This window comes from Terrapene carolina, unplaced genomic scaffold (assembly GCF_002925995.2).
Source record: "Terrapene carolina triunguis isolate 2854851 unplaced genomic scaffold, T_m_triunguis-2.0 Scaffold179, whole genome shotgun sequence".
In the NCBI taxonomy this organism is placed as follows: Eukaryota; Metazoa; Chordata; order Testudines; family Emydidae; genus Terrapene; species Terrapene triunguis.
In genome coordinates this window covers 11,667,935-11,686,891 of record NW_020664530.1, presented here as the reverse complement: position 1 = coordinate 11,686,891, position 18,957 = coordinate 11,667,935, and the positions used below count along the sequence as shown (strand labels likewise).

Sequence of the window (18,957 nt, the reverse complement as noted above, 5' to 3'; positions counted from 1 at the left end):
AGGAGTCAGGACCTGTTCAACTATAGGCTGAGCAAGTGCCGAATGGTAATAGAATGTGCATTTGGACGTTTAAAAGCACGCTGGCGCAGCTTACTGACTCGCTCAGACCTTAGTGAAAAGAATATCCCCATTGTTATTGCTGCTTGCTGTGCGCTCCACAATATCTGTGAGAGTAAGGGGGAGACATTTGTGGCGGGGTGGGAGGTTGAGGCAAATCGCCTGGCCGCTGATTACGCGCAGCCAGACACCAGGGCGGTTAGAGGAGCACAGCATGGCTCGGTGCGCATCAGAGAAGCTTTGAAAACGAGTTTTGTGACTGGCCAGGCTATGGTGTGAAACTTCTGTTTTTCTCCTTGATGAAATCTCCGCCCGCACACCCACCCGGTTAACTCTACTTCCCTGTAAACCAACCACCCCACCCTCCCCTACCCTCCCCCCTTCAAGCACCCCTTGCAGAGGCAATAAAGTCATTGTTACTTCACATTCATGCATTCTTTATTAATTCATCACATAATTAGGGGGATAATTGCAAAGGTAGCCCGGGATGGGTGGGGGAGGAGGGAAGGAAAAGGACACACTGCAGTTTAAAACTTATTGCTTGGGAAATCATCTGGGGTGCAGTGACTGTGTGGCCGGAGGCCCCCCCACCGTGTTCTTGGGCGTCTGGGTGAGGAGGCAATGGGACTTGGGGAGGAGGGCTGTTGGTTACACAGGGGCTGTAGCGGCGGTCTGTGCTCCTGCTGCCTTTCCTGCAGCTCAACCATACGCTGGAGCATATCAGTTTGATGCTCCAGCAGCCGGAGCATCGACTCTTGCCTTCTGTGTGCAAGCTGACGCCACCTCTCATCTTCAGCCTGCGATTCAGCATGCCACCTCTCCTCTCGCTCATATTGGGCTTTTCTATAATCAGTCATTGACTGCCTCCACGCATTCTGCTGTGCTCTGTCAGCGTGGGAGGCAGTCTGTAGTTCTGTAAACATTTCATCACGCGTCCTTCGCTTTCGCTTTCGAATCTTCACTAGCCTCTGTGAAGGAGAAAGATTTGCAGCTGGTGGAGGAGAAGGGAGAGGTGGTTAAAAAAGACACATTTTAGAGAACAATGGGTACACTCTTTCACATTAAATTTTGCTGTTCACATTACACAGCACATGTGCTTTCGTTACAAGGTCGCATTTTTCCTCTTATATTGAGGGCCTGCCGGTTTGGTGTGAGAGATCACTCACGCAGTGCCAGGCCACAGATTTCAGCTTGCAGGCAGCCATGGTAAGACACAGTCTTTTGGCTTTTTTAACCTTGTTAACATGTGGGGATGGTTTCAAACAGTACTGCTCTCATTAACCATACCAAGCACCCGTTGGGTTGGCCATTTAAAATGGGTTTGCAATGTAAAAGGAGGGGCTGCGGTTTCAGGGTTAACATGCAGCACAAACCCAACTAATTCCCCTCCCCCACACACCCAATTCTCTGGGATGATCACTTCACCCCTCCCCCCCACCGCGTGGCTAACAGCGGGGAATGTTTCTGTTCAGCAGAGCAGGAAGGGGCACCTCTGAATGTCCCCTAATAAAATTGCCCCATTTCAACCAGGTGACCGTGAATGATATCACTCTCCTGAGGATAACAAAGAGCGATAAGGAATGGATGTTGTCTGCATGCCAGCAAACACCGGGACCTTACGCTGCCATGCTTTGTTATACAATGATTCCAGACTACGTGCTACTGGCCTGGCGTGGTAAAGTGTCCTACCATGGCGGACGGGATAAGGCAGCCCTCCCCAGAAACCTTTTGCAAAGGCTTTGGGAGTACATGAAGGAGAGCTTTCTGGAGATGTCCCTGGAGGATTTCCGCTCCATCCCCATACACGTTAACAGACTTTTCCAGTAGCTGTACTGGCCGCGATTGCCAGGGCAAATTAATCATTAATCATTAAATAGGCTTGCTTTTAAACCATGTGTAATATTTACAAAGGTACACTCACCAGAGGTCCCCTGTGTGCCCCCAGGGTCTTGGGTGAGTTCGGGGGTTACTGGTTCCAGGTCCAGGGTGATAAACATATCCTGGCTGTTGGGGAAACCGGTTTCTCCGCTTCCTTGCTGCTGTGAGCTATTTACATTATCTTCATCCTCATCTTCCTCGTACCCCGAACCCGCTTCCCTGTGTGTTTCTCCAGTGAGGGACTCATAGCACACGGTTGGGGTAGTGGTGGCTGCACCCCCTAGAATGGCATGCAGCTCCGCGTAGAAGCGGCATGTTTGCGGCTCAGCCCCGGACCTTCCGTTTGCTTCTCTGGCTTTGTGGTAGGCTTGCCTTAGCTCCTTAATTTTCACGCGGCACTGCTGTGCGTCCCTGTTATGGCCTCTGTCCTTCATGGCCTTGGAGACCTTTTCTAATATTTTGCCATTTCGTTTACTGCTTCGGAGTTCAGCCAGCACTGATTCATCTCCCCATATGGCGAGCAGATCCCGTACCTCCCGTTCTGTCCATGCTGGAGCTCTTTTGCGATCCTGGGACTCCATCACGGTTACCTGTGCTGATGAGCTCTGCATGGTCACCTGTGCTCTCCACGCTCAGCAAACAGGAAATGAAATTCAAACGTTCGTGGGGCTTTTCCTGTCTACCTGGCCAGTGCATCTGAGTTGAGAGTGCTGTCCAGAGCGGTCACAATGAAGCACTGTGGGATAGCTCCCGGAGGCCAATAACGTCGAATTCCGTCCACACTAAGCCAATTCCGACCCACTAAGGCCGATTTTACCGCTAATCCCCTCGTCGGAGGTGGAGTAAAGAAACCGGTTTAAAGGGCCCTTTAAGTCGAAAGAAAGGGGTTCGTTGTGTGAACGTGTCCAGGCGTAATTCGATTTAACGCGGTTAAAGTCGACCTAAACTCGTAGTGTAGACCAGGCCTAAGATGATTGTGTGTGTGTGTGTGTGTGTGTGTGCGCGTTCGTTCGTTTGTTCGTTCGTTCTCTGGGTTCTGACAGGGACAAAGAGGAATTCTTGGAAAAAATATATATTGTAATTTTAAGCATTGTTAAGCAGCTCTTTCAGTAGAGTTCTGTGAACAGTTGTCAGTTTACCAATAAGTCTGAATATCAAGTTAATAAATTAGTCAGCATTGAAAAGTTAAAAGTGAAAACTTTTTGGTTAATGTTCTCATACAACCATGGAAAGCGAACAAAAGAGAAAGTGATTACCTCCAAGGTACTGCTCTGCTGGCAGCTTTCCCTATTGCTAGTATTGTGGTATTAGAACTAATCTCTAACTTGCCCATAGAGCTTGCTTAAAGAAAAATGTGTGTATGTGTAATTATATCAGGAGTATTCACTGTAGTTAAGGCCCTACCAACTGTCAATTTCACGGTTATAGGATTTTAAAAATAGTAAATTTCATGATTTTAGATATTTAAATGTGAAATTTCACAGTGTTGTAACTGTAGGGGGTCCTGACCCAGAAGCGGGTTGTGGGGGTGGGTCGCAACATTATGTAGGGTGGGTCGTGGTATTGCCACCCCTTACTTCTGCACTGCTGCTGACAGCAGTGCTACCTTCATGGCTGGGTGGCCAGAGAGCGGTGGTGAGTCCAGCAGCAGTGCAGAAGTAAGGATGGCAATACCATATCATGCCATCCTTACTTTTGCGCTGCTGCTGCCTTCAGATCTGGTACCTGGCCAGCAGCTGACACTCTCTGGCCATCCAGCACCGTAGGCAGCACAGAAGTAAGGGTGGCAATACCACGAACCCCCCTCTCCCCAATAATCTTGTGACCTCCCCCCCCCCTTTTGGGTCGGGACCTCCAGTTTGAGAAATACTGGTTTCCCCTGTGAAATCTGTATAGTATAGGCTAAAAGTACACAAAAGACCACATTTCGCAATTCGTAATGCATTTTTCATAGCTGTGAATTTGATAGGGCCCTAGCTATAGTGAAGTTTGCCTGAGTGTTTCAGTTATAATCCTGTTTTTAGCTGCTTATAATTTTTTATGTTCATCCTGTTGTGCAAGTTAGCCAGTGATGTCAAGATATTGTGTTATTTAGATCCAGACCTGCTATTCAACAGGAAAGGGAAAAAAACAAACAAATAAAAACCCTGGATTCATCCATTCCTACTTTATATTCTACTGCTCTACTTAAATCAACATTAAAAAGTTTAGTCATGGCATATAAATTAACCCATGTCAGTCCATAAAATGTTCTTAATATGTCCCAGCCAAATTATGCATTATATAGTATAGGCAAAAGGAGTTCAGAAAAATCATTGTAGTCCTTGGGTCAAATTATTAATTGATGTAAACTAGCATAGCTTCATTGAAGTCAAGGCAATTGTTCTTATTTACATTATCTGAGAATCTGGTCCTCTTTTCTTTGGAGATCCATGTTTTAATGAGAAGATTGAATTCAGCTCTTATATATGTGCAACAGTATTAAGAGACCTACCTTTAACGGTGGTATAAAAAGTCTGAAATGCTTCAGGATGTCTTTTTGGGAGAAGGGAAATGTATTGGTGACCCTTTCAAGCAAAGTGTGAAAGTGACAAAGTATAAAGAACTATTGCAAAATTAATGAAATTCTTAATCACAGAAGTTCATCAGGAATGTGGCTACTCTGTTATGGCTATGACTGCATTTTTGAATGACACATTCCAAGAGAAGACAGATTGTTGCTTTCTATTGCCTGAACATATCTCTATGGAGAGTTGTGCTTACCTTCTGAGATGACACGTAGAGACAAATTTGTTGAAAGATGGTATCTCACATACTTATCTGACTCCCATCGTGGCAAAATCCATCGGAGTTCCTTCCGAGTATTTATCTTCACAGCAACCTTATGTGGTCAAGTATTATTAGCCATATTCTACAAATGGAGATCTGAGGGACAGAGATGAAGTTATTTGCCCATTATCAGAAAACCTATGGTAGAGCTGGGAATTGAACCCAAATCTCCTATGTCCCAGACAAGTACATTCCACATCTGTCTTCTTCCTACAGAGTAATCAATATATTCATCATTGCTTTTACTTTGAGACTGCAGGGGAATGAATTGGTGCATGTTGTTAATCTGTACTGTCAAATGTTGCATTGTACAATGTCTTCTAAAATATTATATGAGACACAGAAGGTGGGTGAGGTAATATTTTCTATTGGAACAACTTCTTTGTTGGTGGAAGTTTGTCCAGTAAAAGATGTTATCTCACTCACTTTGTCTCATGTCTTGGGATTAACACTGCAAAAAAAAAATTGCCTTACTAGTTTAACTCATTGTTCTTAGCAGCAAATTATTTGTGCCCAAACTACAATTACTTTGGATAATTTTGATAAAATTGTATTAATATTTATATTAATAATGTATTCAAATTTTCAGTATTTTTGCTAAACTTCTAAATTGTGTTAAGTATTCTTATTTCTTAATTTATATAGCTTCTCTTACAAGTTTCCAAGTAATCTGCTGAATTTAAAATTATATACATAACCCTACACTGATGTAAGGATATGTTGTTTCCAAACAATGGGTGAAGACAAAGAACCTAGAATACTGGGAAACCGAAACCTAGCAAGAATGTTCACCGTGTACCCTTGCTTATTTCTGACTCCAGCAGGTGTACAACAGAAAGGCTTGTCTGACTTGTACTAGAATTACTAACTTTATTTTTTTGTCTTTCCTTCAGAATTTTATATTTCTATCAAACCTTATTGTTTCTCATAAAACTTGCTTTTAGGGCTGTCAAGCAATTAAAAAAAATAATTGTGATTAATTGCACAATTAAAAAAATTAATTGCGCGATTAATTGCAATGTTAAACAATAATAGAATACCATTTAAATATTTTTGGCTGTGTTCTACATTTTCAAATATATTGATTTCAATTACAACACCGAATACAAAGTGTAAAGTGTTCACTTTATATTTATTTTTGATTATAAATATTTGCACTGTAAAAAACAAAACAAATAGTATGTCAGTTCACCTAATAAGTACTGTAGTGCAATCTCTTTATCATAAAAGTTGAACTTACAAAAGTAGAATTAAAAATTGCATTAAAAAATAAAACAATGTCAAAGTTTAGAGCCTATAAGTCCACTCAGTCCTACTTCAGCCAATCGCTCAGACAAACCAGTTTGGTTACAGTTGCAGGAGATAATGCTAACTGCTTCTTGTTTACAATGTCACCTGAAAGTGAGAACAGGGGTTTGCATAGCACTGTTGTAACCGGCGTCGCAAGATATTTACATGCGAGATGTGCTAAAGATTCATATGTTCCTTCATGCTTCAACCACCATTCCAGAATACACGTGTCCATGCTGATGACGGGTTCTGCTCGATAATGATCCAGAGCAGACCGATGCATGTTCATTTTCATTGTCTGAGTCAGATGCCACCAGCAGAAGGTTGATTTTCTTTTTTGGTGGTTTGGGTTCTGTAGTTTTCGCATCAAAATGTTGCCCTTTTAAGACTTCTGAAAGCATCCTCCACACCTCATCCCTCTCAGATTTTGGAAGGCACTTCAGATTCTTAAACCTTGGGTCGACTGCTGTAGCTATTTTTAGAAATCTCACATTGGTACCTTCTTTGAGTTTTGACAAATCTGCAGTGACAGTGTTCGTAAATCAAATGTGCTGGGTCATCAACTGAGACTGCTATAACATGAAATATATGGCAGAATGCGGGTAAAACAGAACAGGAGACATACAGTTCTCCCCCAAGAAGTTCAGTCACAAATTTAATTAACACACTATTTTTTTAGTGAACATCACCAGCATGGAAGCATGACCTCTGGAATGATGGCCGGAGCATGAAGGGGCATAGGAATGTTTAGCATATCTGGCACGTAAATACCTTGCAATGCCGGCTACAAAAGTGCCATGCAAATGCCTGTTCTCACTTTCAGGTGACATTGTAAATAAGAAGCGGGCAGCAGTATCTCCTGTAAATGTAAACAAACTTGTTTGTTTTCGCGATTGACTGAATAAGAAGTAGGACTGAGTGGACTTGTAGGCGCTAAAGTTTTACATTGTTTTGTTTTTGAGTGCAGTTACGTAACCAAAAAAATCTACATTTGTAAGTTACACTTTCACAATAGAGATTGCACTACATATATGAGGTGAATTGAAAAATACTATTTCTTTTGTTTATCATTTTTACAGTGCAAATATTTGTAGTAAAAAACTACAATAAAAAGTACAAAGTACTGTACACTTTGTATTCTGTGTTGTAATAGAAATCAATATATTTGAAAATGTAGAAAAACATCCAAAATATTTAATAAATTTCAGTTGATATTCTATTGTTTAACAGTGTGATTAATTGCGATTAGTTTTTTTAATTGCAGTTAATTTTTTTGAGTTAATCGTGTGAGTTAACTGATTAATTGACAGCCCTACTTGCTTTATATCTGCTTGAATATGTAGCACACACAGGTTAAAATAACTTTAAAAGTCTAATTCTAATTCTAAGGAGGAAATTCAGAGTTAAGAATGCATTGGTCTACTATAAGGACTCAATTAAATTTAATGCAATGGTTGCAACCTTATGTTTGAGTATTTAAACATACAAAATGCAGTAGATTCTAAATTGTAGCTCACTCAATAGTTGTAAGAGCTGCTTGTTTTGTAACACATCTCTATCTAGACATTATGTTGTCACCAGTCGTGACTCCATAATTAAGATTGAGTTCTATTTTGCACTTAAATCCATGTATTCAACCTTCATATGTATAAATACAATACAGCATATTGTCCACTGCCTTACATCATTTACTATTTGAGTACAGCGTGAATTTCTGAGCATTTACAAGTAAATCTGTTAATTAGTGTGAGCTAATACTAATTAAAAACTGAGTCCTTCAAGAAATTTAGCATGATTCTTTTTCTCAGTTCTAAATGATAACAGACTAACAAGACCCTGAACTTCCCGCATAGTGAAAATTGGTATCTTGTTCATAGGCTATATATGAAGAAATTAGATTTAATAATTTAACTTAATTACAATGTTGTATCTAATTGTTTTATGAGCATATAGGGGTCAGGTCAACAGTTCAGGTAACTCTTAAATGGGCCATTGTTACATCAGAAGTATCTCACACCATCACCATCCTTCTACAGCTAATTTGCATGCAATGGTTATTTTGATTGTAAGGAGTCGGTGGTATGGGCTAGACTGGGGTCATGTGCCATGAATTCTTATTGGCAGATTACTTTGACCCAACTGTCACTGCTCTTTAAAAGTTCCAAGACCACATGCTAGCTTTGGCATCACTATTTGAAAACTCCTCAAGGTACTGCTGCCACAGCTCCATTGCACATCCAGGCAACTCTGCTGGGGGATCTGACATAGGAATACAGTGGGAACCTTCGAAGTGGAGACACAGGGATTCAGGTATGGGGCACCCTTCAGCCCTCTCACATAGCGCCAGTCTCACTAATACAGTACTGCCCCATAATCAATAAGTCAATTGCATGATAATAGCCAGATTAATCCGTACACTTCAGCTGTTCCGTGCTGTTCCAGTGATGCAAAGTTGCTGTAAACCCAGTTTGAACAGGTTGGCTGCTTTGTGCTGCTCTGATGTATGAGTGGATCTGCTCTCAAAAATTAAAATAAGATCTAAAGTTGACAGTACATGTCGTCGTTTTTTTTTTTTTTTTTTTTTTTTTTAAATAACTAGAAATAGCACATGGTAGCATTTTCATTGGGTTTCTTATTTAGTGTTCATATTCATTAGCTTTTAACTTTAAAATAAACCAAGGAAATTCCAAGATAAAATACTGGTAAAATGGAGGCAAGACTGAGAGTATGTAACAATCTTTAGTAATTAAAAAAAAAAAAACCAGCGCTGTTGTAATTTGTCCCCAAACCAAGCATTACAAACTCGGAAAATTGAGAGTTAAACTTATACTTAAGAGATATCCAAACACGTTAAGGTATGGAACTACAATATTAAGGCATTCAAACATCCTTAATTCTGCCCTGTAGTGTCACCATGAATGTGAAAATATGAAAAAATCCTGTCTTTAAAAATCAGTTTAATCTAATCTGTGGCCACAAACACTAAAAATGCCTTCATTATAATTTGTGGTTACTGAAAAAAAAAAAAGAAAAAGTCATATGTATATTAAAGGCAGTGTAGGTAGTGATCCCTATTGTTATAATTGCCCACCACTTTCCACTATAAGATGCTGTTTTCAGTTCCTTATAAATTTGCCAAACTTTAACCTTTGGGCTGTAATTTTCCGTGCCAGATGCCTACCTTAAGTTGAATTATTTTAGAAAATTTTAGCAAAAATGGCTCAACCATTTCTTAGAACAAGAATAGTGGAAAAAATACATTGTTTTGCCTCTGTTAAAAATTCTTAAAACTGTTAAATTGAGATGCTCTAGTGCCCCATTCTTTGGAGCAGGGACTCGAGATTTGTCATGGGGTATAGTCCTTGTGTCAGGGATACTCTTGATCATCTTCATGAAAATTGGCCAAAAATTGGCTAAATTATGGGTCCCACAAAATCTCAGTTAACACATTTGGCAATGCTTCGAAGATTGTACTGAATGTGCTCCAGCCCAGGGATGAACGAGCAGAGCAAGGCTTTCCCTGCAGTTACTCCTTCTGACTATTAAGAGCCTGTCATGGTGCCAAGAACAGGAACTGAGAGCAGTGAGACTGGGTATCCTGTGCTCTCAGTGGTCCCCATGCTGGTTCCCAGGGAACAAGGGAGAGGAAGCAACTTGACTGGAATGTAGGTTCCCGGGGGTGGTAGGAAAAGGGTCTGGGGGTGGTGGGAAGATTGGGACATAGAGCTGAAGAAATGGGGGCTTGGGATGAGGAACCAAAGTTGCGGGGTATAATATACATGCTATTAAATTGTGCCTTAATATAGATGAGTAATGTATTCAAGTTACTGTTTGGAGAAGTCAAGGGGAGTTTTGTGTAAGGTGAGCAGGCTTTGATTCTTATGTGTTGCTATTTGGTGTACAGGATTCTTATACATAGAAAATGTATACACTACAAATTTAACCATTTTATTTTAGATTGTTATAATTATGAGATTACCGTAATAAAATAAATATGGTTAAACTTGTTTTATTAATGGTCAGTACACAGATTAAGGGACCTATTCTGGAAGGCACATGTTTAAATCTATCCGTATTCTGGATAGGATTTACACACTTGTGTAATATTTAAGAATGTGGTTAAAGTTAAGCATGTGCTTTAGTGTAGTGCAGAATAGGGATGCTTTTATGAATCCATGCCTTAGTCATTTGACTTAATGGGAGGTACTTTTGTATAAAATTGTTATATCCACACCTAGTATTAATGGTGCTATCCCACTACAAATAATAGGAGAACACATCTATTAAAGCTTAGAAATCAGCCTATAATTCACTGTTCACTTTTCCAGATAAGTTTTCAATTCTTATTTTAATTTTTATATTTTGACAGTTCAGTCTTCAAGGAGATTCTCAGGAATTGCAAATCCAAACCATAATGATTTGAAAATAGTAGGATCAACCACATTTCCAGGTATTCATAAATGGAATAATAAACCTTAGTTTTTACTGGTGGTTAAGAATAATAATTATGGGGACTATGCTCACTATTTTGCCATTAGTATGCTAATAGCAAGCAACTCCTATATCCCCTTTTTAGCAGACCCAGATAGTGCTGTGTGGTTGCTTTCATTCTGGTTGGATGAGATAGGGGTTTGCATAAGAGTGAGTTGGCTAATACTTTATCCAAATAAGAAAGAGAGATGTCTTGTGGGGAAGGATCTGGAATGTGGTGGGGATGGATCCTGTTCCCACTGAGAAGCAGGTATGCCCATCCTTCATTAATGAGATTTGTAGTTTAGAGGTACTTCGTGACCTTCAGTTGATCCTAGAGTCTAGCCTTCAGTGGCCAATGTGCTTTTTTCCCCACAACAATTGTGACTTTCTCCCTCAGATGCAGACCTGTTCCTTTGGATTGGAAATGGGATTTTATATTCTCCCTATAATTTGTGTTTTAACCTATGACTATTTTTTGTGTGTGCAAATTTTAGAGGATTACATTTAAGATTGGGTGAGTAATGTAAGCCAAGTGGGAGGTAGTGAATAATGGAAGAATTATATGGCACTGGAGAACTAGCTGGGTCCTTTAATTGTTAATTTCCCAGCCTAATATTTGGTAAAAGGTTTAAAAGGTATAGAATTTTGGTAAACAAAATGTAATACTGTGTTTCGGAGTTAGCTGGATTTCATTGTAACATACTTTTAGCTTTAATACCTTAACTAAATCTTTCTTTTTTGTGAAATAGAAGTACTCATTCAGCACACACAACAAAGTTTATATTCCATGTCACATAATGTCAGGAAAGCAGCTTCTCAAGGTTGTTGTGGGATTGTGAGTACTTGCTATACACCAATCTTCTCCTGAGTTTAGACTCTTACTGCTAAAATTATGGATGGTTCTACATACATTTTTAAAAGGACACAAAGAAGGCCCCCAATCCACACTTTCACAGGCCAGCTAGAACTGCAAGAGCCTATTAGAATACTAACGGCAAAATTACCCAGACTCTAAGCTAACTCTCTGTCCCCCCACATTGACTTTATGTACAGATTGAACTCTAGGGGAGACAAAATAAAACTCTGTAGAACCCCACAAGTGAGAACCTATTGGATGGATGTGCAAACATGTTCTGTTCCTCCAAAAGGGTCATTGGTGGGCACTAGGAGGTACAATGTTCTTTTTAGAGAACTAGATTAAATCAAGTCAGGCAGAAGAGACTTAGATGTTATAGAAGAATATGAAATAGAACTGGAACAAATCTTCAACACTTTTCATTTGATTTCACATAGGACAGAAAAAGAATGTCTTTAACATTTCACTTCTGGTGATGGAGATAAGAGGACCAATCCCAATATCTTGGGGTCATTCTTCAAACATATATTTTAAGATTGTGGTTACTGGCTTACTTGACTGTACAGGCAATTTTATTACCTAAGAAACTTGCTAATTACCATATGTTGTATTTTCAGTCAAAATTTATGTCAAGGTGAATCACAACAGTCCACGTATTCTGTGTGTAACAAATCGGCTACGAAATTCAGAGCTGATAGATCCAGTATACCAATGGCATGGACCAGGAGGTGACCTTGTTGCAGGTAGAGATTTGTTTTCTTGCTTCATTCTTCATTTTTCCTATGGTTGTATGTGTGTTGATATCTAAATTGGGATGGAATACTACTTAGAGGATTTGTGATGTTCCTGCTTCTCAAAAAGATTTTTAAAAAACGAAATATGGGTAACAAAACTGCACCTAAACCATGTAGGTGGAAGGGAAAGGTAAAAAAGAAATTTTAAGATGAAATTCAAGTAAGTGTGTGTGTGTGTGTGTGTGTGTGTGTGTGTGTGTGTGTGTGTGTGTGAGAGAGAGAAATACATTGGGGAAGGTGGCAATAAAAATATTTCTTCTTTGAGTGCTTGCTCATGTCCATTCTATGCTATGCCTAGTCTAGTCAGGTCCAGCGGGTTCTTTTGGAAAGTAGAAAGCCCTCCATGAGAGTGACTTACCTGGCAAAGTGGGAGCGCTTCTCCTGCTGGGCGTTGGAGCAGAATATCAATCTGACCCAATCGTCTCTGCAGTCCATTCTGGATTACCTGCTTTACTTAAAGCACCAGGGCCTGACCTTCTCTTTGATCAAGGTGCACCTGGTGGCCATATCAGTCTTCTATCCCCGCATCCAGGGCAGATCAGTATTCTTGCATGAGATGACAATCAGGTTCCTGAAAGGTCTTGAAAGATTCTTTAGGGTGAAAAATCTGTCAGTCGGTAGGTAAGCCCTGTCCATCACCACATCCAAAGAAGCCCTATGAAATCTATCCACTGTCCTGGTGTCAAAGCCCAAGAGGGATGTGTCTGATCTTATAATGATGGTCAGAGGAGCTTGAACAAAAGGGTGCCAGAGCTGGTCCCCTATGGATACCACTGAGGGAAAAACTTTCGGCACCCGTGCATGTAGCGAGCACACACACTCCAACTAAATCCTGAAGTCCTCTTTGACACCAGCCTTCTATACTTTGGACATCAGGAAGGTGTTTGGTGTGGTTCTGTCCAGATAGAAGGCTTTCTGAACGCCTCTCCCAGACTTTCAATTGCAAACAGATCCAAGGGCTCTACAGTCTCCACCCAGAGACTCAAGATTGATCTCTGGATGTATTATTTAGTTATGATTCTGCCAATATTCAGCTTCCTTCTAGAGAGTTAGCCCATTTCACAAGGTCGCAATCTACTTCTCTGGCATTACTCAAGATTGTTCCAGTTGTTTAAGTTGCAGCTCTGCAAATTTCAGCTTCAGTATATACTATCTCCTAACCATGCTCTGGTTCATGTCTCTAGATCAGATGTTTCAGTTGGCAATGCTGATCTCTTTTCAGTATTGGACTCCGTCCTCCTTATGAGGATACTGCTCAGGAGTCACCTAAAATGGAACACCCATAGGGACACTACTCAAAGAAGGAGAGGTTACTTATCTTGTGCAATAACTGGAGTTCTTCGAGAGGTGTATCCCTATGTGTGCTCCACTACCCATCCTCCTTCCCATCTGCTTTGGATTTTCTCTGCCAGACTTTGTGGTAGAGCATTAAGACAAGGAGCCATGCAACAGTCAAAGTTTGCTGGAGCATAATTTGCTCAGCAATGCCCCCTCCTCCTATCTGCACAGGAGGCATGAAGGGACAGCTGAATATAGCTACACACGGAAGAGGGCCAGAATCTGAACTGAGTTAGACTAATATAATTCTGGAGAAACTCCTTTGATTTTTAAAGCAAAGTATAATTGAAAGAATCAGGCCCAAACAGGGGATATGGGGCAGATTAAATTAGTGGTTATCTGACATTTCTATGCTGATACTTCCAAGGATATAAGCAGGCAACAATTCACTACTATAGAATAGGTTTTACTATTTAATAATATTTGAGTTTTAAATTCTTCTAATATCATCAAATAATTTGACAGTTTTAAACTATTTGTATTTTACTTTCCACTATTTTGTGTAGCTCTGAAACATTTTTATCATTTGCAGTGGTAAACATTGAATTTTTTTTTACTCTGGATTTCAGAGAAGCCAAAATTAACAGATATTTGAGTAATCAGGTCTGCTGCAAATCCAGACCGATAAATTGTCCTCCAGATGACCTGTTTTTGCAGAAGATCCAATCATCTTTTCATGCCCTTTAGGGAAGAATATTACATGATCTCTACTCTCACAGGTCATCTACTTTGCATAGGCAGGTGTGTTGTTGGACTGTACTGCAGAGGAAAAAAAGTTTCTACTCTCCTGTAAATTTTTATTTTATCTGCTGTTGAGGAATACAGAAAGGGAAGCAATACACCACCTTTAGAAATTTGGCTGCAAAATATTCTCAAGGAAATATTTGTCTAGTATCTGACAAAATGTCTGCTCCACATCTTTATATAGTAGAAGCAACGGATAGTGTGAAAAAATATTTTGAATATAAGGGGGTTTATTATTAACAGTTTCAGTGGTCTTTAAATATCACTACTTTTTGCTTTGAAGTTACACTGAACCATAAATTTTGTCATACAAGTAGGACCGTAAGTTCATCAAGTCTAATAAGACTGGCTGGCGGTGACCAACACCTGATGATTTAGATGAATGTCAGTGCCCCCCTCCCCAGCTCAGTACACCTACAGTATCTGTATTATGATCGGTTTTTAGCTTAAGCAAGAGATTTGTTCACCTGTAGAGCCAGGAGATATTTCTATGGCAGGCTTGTCATTTTGAAGTCTTCCCCATAAACAGATTATGGAACGTAGTGTTTTCTTTTTTACTTTAATTTGTTTATTAACAAAGCCATTCTTATGTAAAAGAAATCTTATAAAACTTGTTTTACAACTAAAATAGATATAAACTTAGTATATACACTAATACATGATTATAAATTGGCCTATAGAAATCCCTAAAGCTGTGTTGATGGGATGTGCTACTTTCTTCAGCTCTGTGGTATTGATCACTTATTGTGGCTGAAGCTTTTCTACTCTTGGTCTTCCTCCTCTGTCTTGTCAGTTAGTAATGTTGGTTAGTCTTTCATTCTCATATTTGAGTCCAAACTTCTGTTTTTCTTACATTTTAGTTATGAAACTTGTTTATTATGTTTTCCTGTCAAAACTCTATATGTTAAATTTTTCTCCTTTATAGTCCTGTTTTCTGTGCTTCAATATCTTAATTTTGACTGTTGTTTGAAGGGGTTTCTCCCTAACTATTCAAAAGTAGTTCTTCAAGTGCTTGCTCATGTCAATTCCATTCTAGGATGTGTGCATGCCCACATGCACAGTCGTCAGAGATTTTTGCCTTAGCAGTATTCGTGGGGTTGGCTGTGGCACCCTCTGGAGTGCCGCGCTCATGCATCAGTATATTAGGCACTGCCAACCCTGTGCCCTCTCATTTTCTTCTTACTGCCCATGGTGGTTGGTCAGAGTGCCCTTTTCTCTTGCCTAGCAAGTAATTAGCGGTTCTCTCATTTCTTCGAGCTTGTAGTGTCTTGTAAATAGATTATTTACAGTAGGGGCATCATGTCCCGTGGGGAAGGAGGTTTTGCCGTGAGTACTCGCTCCTCTACCCCAGATGAGGGGTTTGTGGGGCCCTGTCATGTCAGCCTGCCGGCCGACTTTAAAGAGCACCAGGGCCTGCTTCAAAGGGTGGCCACGAACTTGAGCCTGAAGGTGGAGGAGATGGTAGAACAGTCAGACACTTTGTTTAATGTGCTCTTGGCATCTACTCAAGCACGTCATGCTACCGGTGCACAATGGAGTCTTGAAAATAGCCAGAGTCCTCTGGCAAACCCCATCTTCCAGCCTACACACCTTCAAGAGAGCTGAAAAGAAGTATTTTGTCCCAGCTAAGGATTTTGAATACTTGTATGCTCACCCGCCTGTAGGCTGGCTGGTCATCTCTGTGGCCAATGAGAAAGACAGATGGGGCAAACAAGTTCTAACCCCAAAAATAAGGAGGCCAAGAGCCTGGACCTTTTTGGAAGGAAAATATATTCAACAGCCAGCCTTCAGTTCAGGATGGCAAACCACCAGATTCTTTTGGGGAGATATAACTTTAACTTATGGGACTCCCTCCATAAGTTCAAGGAGTCCCTGCCGCAGGACTCGGCCCAAGATTTCAGGGCCCTAGTTGAGGAGGGTACAGCTGTGGCAAGATGCTCCCTCCAAATGGCATGGGATGTGGCTGGCAGGGTGGTTGAATCGGCAGTGGTCATGAGGTGCGGTTCTTGGTTTCAGATCGTGGGCCTGTCCCAGAAGATGCAGTTCTCCATCCAGGACCTCCTGTTTGATGGGAATGGACTCTTTTCAAAGCAAATGGATGAGAGGCTGTATGGACTAAAGGACACTCAGGCCACCCTCCACTCGCTGGCTCTGCTTACGCCACAGTCGGTGAGGAAGCAGTTCCAGCTGCCCCCGCCTCCAAGGCCTTGGCAGCCTCGACAGGGGTCTGCAAGGAGAAGGGATAGAGACACAAATTTTAGTCTTCACCGCCCTTCCCCCTCTCGCTCACCTGCACAACCCAGCCTGGCGAAGCATCATGGGGGGACAGAAGCACTCATTTTGAGGGTGTGCTCAAGAGCAACACCCCAGTCAACTTCCCGGATTTGCCTCATGCTTTCCTCAACCACCTATGCCCCTACCATTCGGCCTGGTCACACGTGACCTGGGACCTCTGGGTGCCAGAAGTTATTTCTGGGCTACATCCTGCAATTCTCGGATGCCTCCCCTTTTGACGTCCTTCTTCAGGGACTTTTCTCACAAGCAACTCCTCATTCAAGAGATTGAGAACCTCCTGCAGCTCGAGGCAGTGGAGGAGGTTCTTTGGGAAATGAGAAGAAAAGGGTTCTGTTCCCTGTTATTTCCTAATCCTGAAAGCAAAAGGGGGCCGGAGGCCCATCGTGGACCTGTGGCACTTCAACAAATCTCTCAAGAAGTTGAAGTTTCACATAGTCTCACTGGCCTCCATCATCCCCTGCCTTGATCTGGGAGACTGGTACACTGCCCTTGACTTTGAAGGACGCTTATTTCCATATGTCTATCTTGCAAGGGCACAGGCCGTTCCTCCGTTTTATAGTGGGCTGGCATCATTTCCAATTCATGTCACTGCCCTTTGGACTCTTGTCGGCCCCAAGGCTGTTCACAAAATGTATGGCACCAATGGCCGCTTAACTGAGGTGTCCAGGTCTACCTGTATCTCGATGATTGACTCATCAAGGGCAGGTCTTGGAAACTGGTACAAAGGAGCCTCGATCTGGTATGTTCCACCTGTCAGGACCTGGGCCTGTTGATAAATGAGAAAAAAAAATCAACCTTAAGGCTAGTACAACGGAGAGAGTTCATAGGGGCGGTCCTTGACATCACACAAGCAAGAGCCTTCCTTCCGGAGGCCCATTTCTAGGCAATGTTGGACCTGATGTCCCATGTGAAGGACCATCTACTCACCACTGCTCGCACCTGCCTGAGATTGTTAGGCCACATGGTAGCAGGTACATATATGGTCCGTCGTGCTCGGCTCCATCTCCGGCCAATGCAGGCATGGTTGCCATTGGTCTACATCCCCATCAGACGTGGTCTAGACTGGGTAGTCACGGTGCCGGATCATATACGTTTGTTCCTGAATTGGTGGTTGGACCCCAGATCGGAGTTAGAGGGAGTTCCCTTTGCGGCCCCATTCCCGTAGCTGACTCTGGTTTCCAATGCCTCGGACCTGGGCTAGGGAGCCCACCTAGGTGAGCTCAGCACTCAAGGCTGCTGGTCACGGGAAGATCAGTCCCTCCACATGGGCATCAGGGAGCTCAAAGCAGATCGCCTGGTCTGCCAGGTTTTCCTGCCCCACTTGGAGAGCATAGTGGTACAGGTCCTGATGGACAATACTACTGCGATGTATTACATCAACAAGCAGAGCAGAGCCAGGTCATCGGCCATTTGCCAAGAAGCTCTCCACCTTTGGGACTTCTATGTGCAGCATCCCATTCATTTGGTGGCCGTGCACTTTCCCAGGGCCAGGAATGTGTTAGCAGATTGCCTCAGCAGGACCTTCTCTTGTCTTGCTCCAAAAAGAGGTGGTCAGTGTGATCTTCCAAAGGTGAGGACTCCCTGTTCTGATGGGACACAAACAAGTCCACCTTGGGAGTGCCATGTGTTCTGCTTGATTTTTTTTGTTCCCGTGGTCGGTGGCTCTGATGTATACCTTCCCACCCACAGAATTCTCATGAAGATCAAACAAGACCAGGCGAAGGCTACCCTGATAGCCCAGGCTTGGCCTTGCCAGCATTGGTTTGGGATGCTTCTGTACCTTTTGGTGGCCGCCCTGCTGCAGCTACCCCTCTGGCTGGATCTGCTGTCCCAGAACCACTACAGTCTTCTACACCCGAACCTGGCAGTGCTGCACCTGACAGCCTGGTTACTGCATGGTTGAATGCGGAAGAACAGGAATGCTTGGCCTGTATCCAATAAGTTTTGTTAGGTAGAAGAAAGCCCTCCACTAGAACGACCTACCTGGCCAAATGGAAAAGGTTCACTTGCTAGATCTTGGACTAAGGTATCCAGGCTGAACAGGCCTCACTGCAGGCAATCTTGGACTGTCTTCTGCACCTGCTATCTGATTGTCCATCCACACATTTACGTTGTACTATGTACTTATGCAGCAGGCCCGAGACAATGCTGGCTTCGGTAGAGCAGTGTTGCAAGCCGCACGAGTCTGAACTCCGAGCACACCTCCAGGAATACTGCTTGTGAGTCACCTAGAATGGAATTGACATGAGCAAGCACACAAAGAAAAAAACGGTAATCTACTTTTCACAATTGTTGTTCTTCGAGATTACCCACCCTCCTGCCCCTCTGTTGGAGTTGCTGGCAAGAAGGAACTGAGAGAGAGCATAGGGCCGACGATGCCTTATATACCGATGCACGAGTATG

At 42.1% G+C, this 18,957-nt stretch overlaps 1 protein-coding gene across 1 annotated transcript in view; it reads left to right on the top strand.

Moving 5' to 3' along the window:
• The first annotated feature begins 8,225 nt into the window (after nt 1-8,225).
• LOC112117075 (zona pellucida-binding protein 1) overlaps nt 8,226-18,957 on the top strand; it is an 81,433-nt gene continuing 70,701 nt past the window's right edge. Inside the window, exons 1-4 of the mRNA XM_024214923.1 lie at nt 8,226-8,364; nt 10,424-10,504; nt 12,001-12,126; nt 12,792-12,794. Coding sequence (XP_024070691.1) covers nt 8,226-8,364; nt 10,424-10,504; nt 12,001-12,126; nt 12,792-12,794 — 349 coding nt within the window. The remainder of the gene's footprint in view (nt 8,365-10,423; nt 10,505-12,000; nt 12,127-12,791; nt 12,795-18,957) is intronic.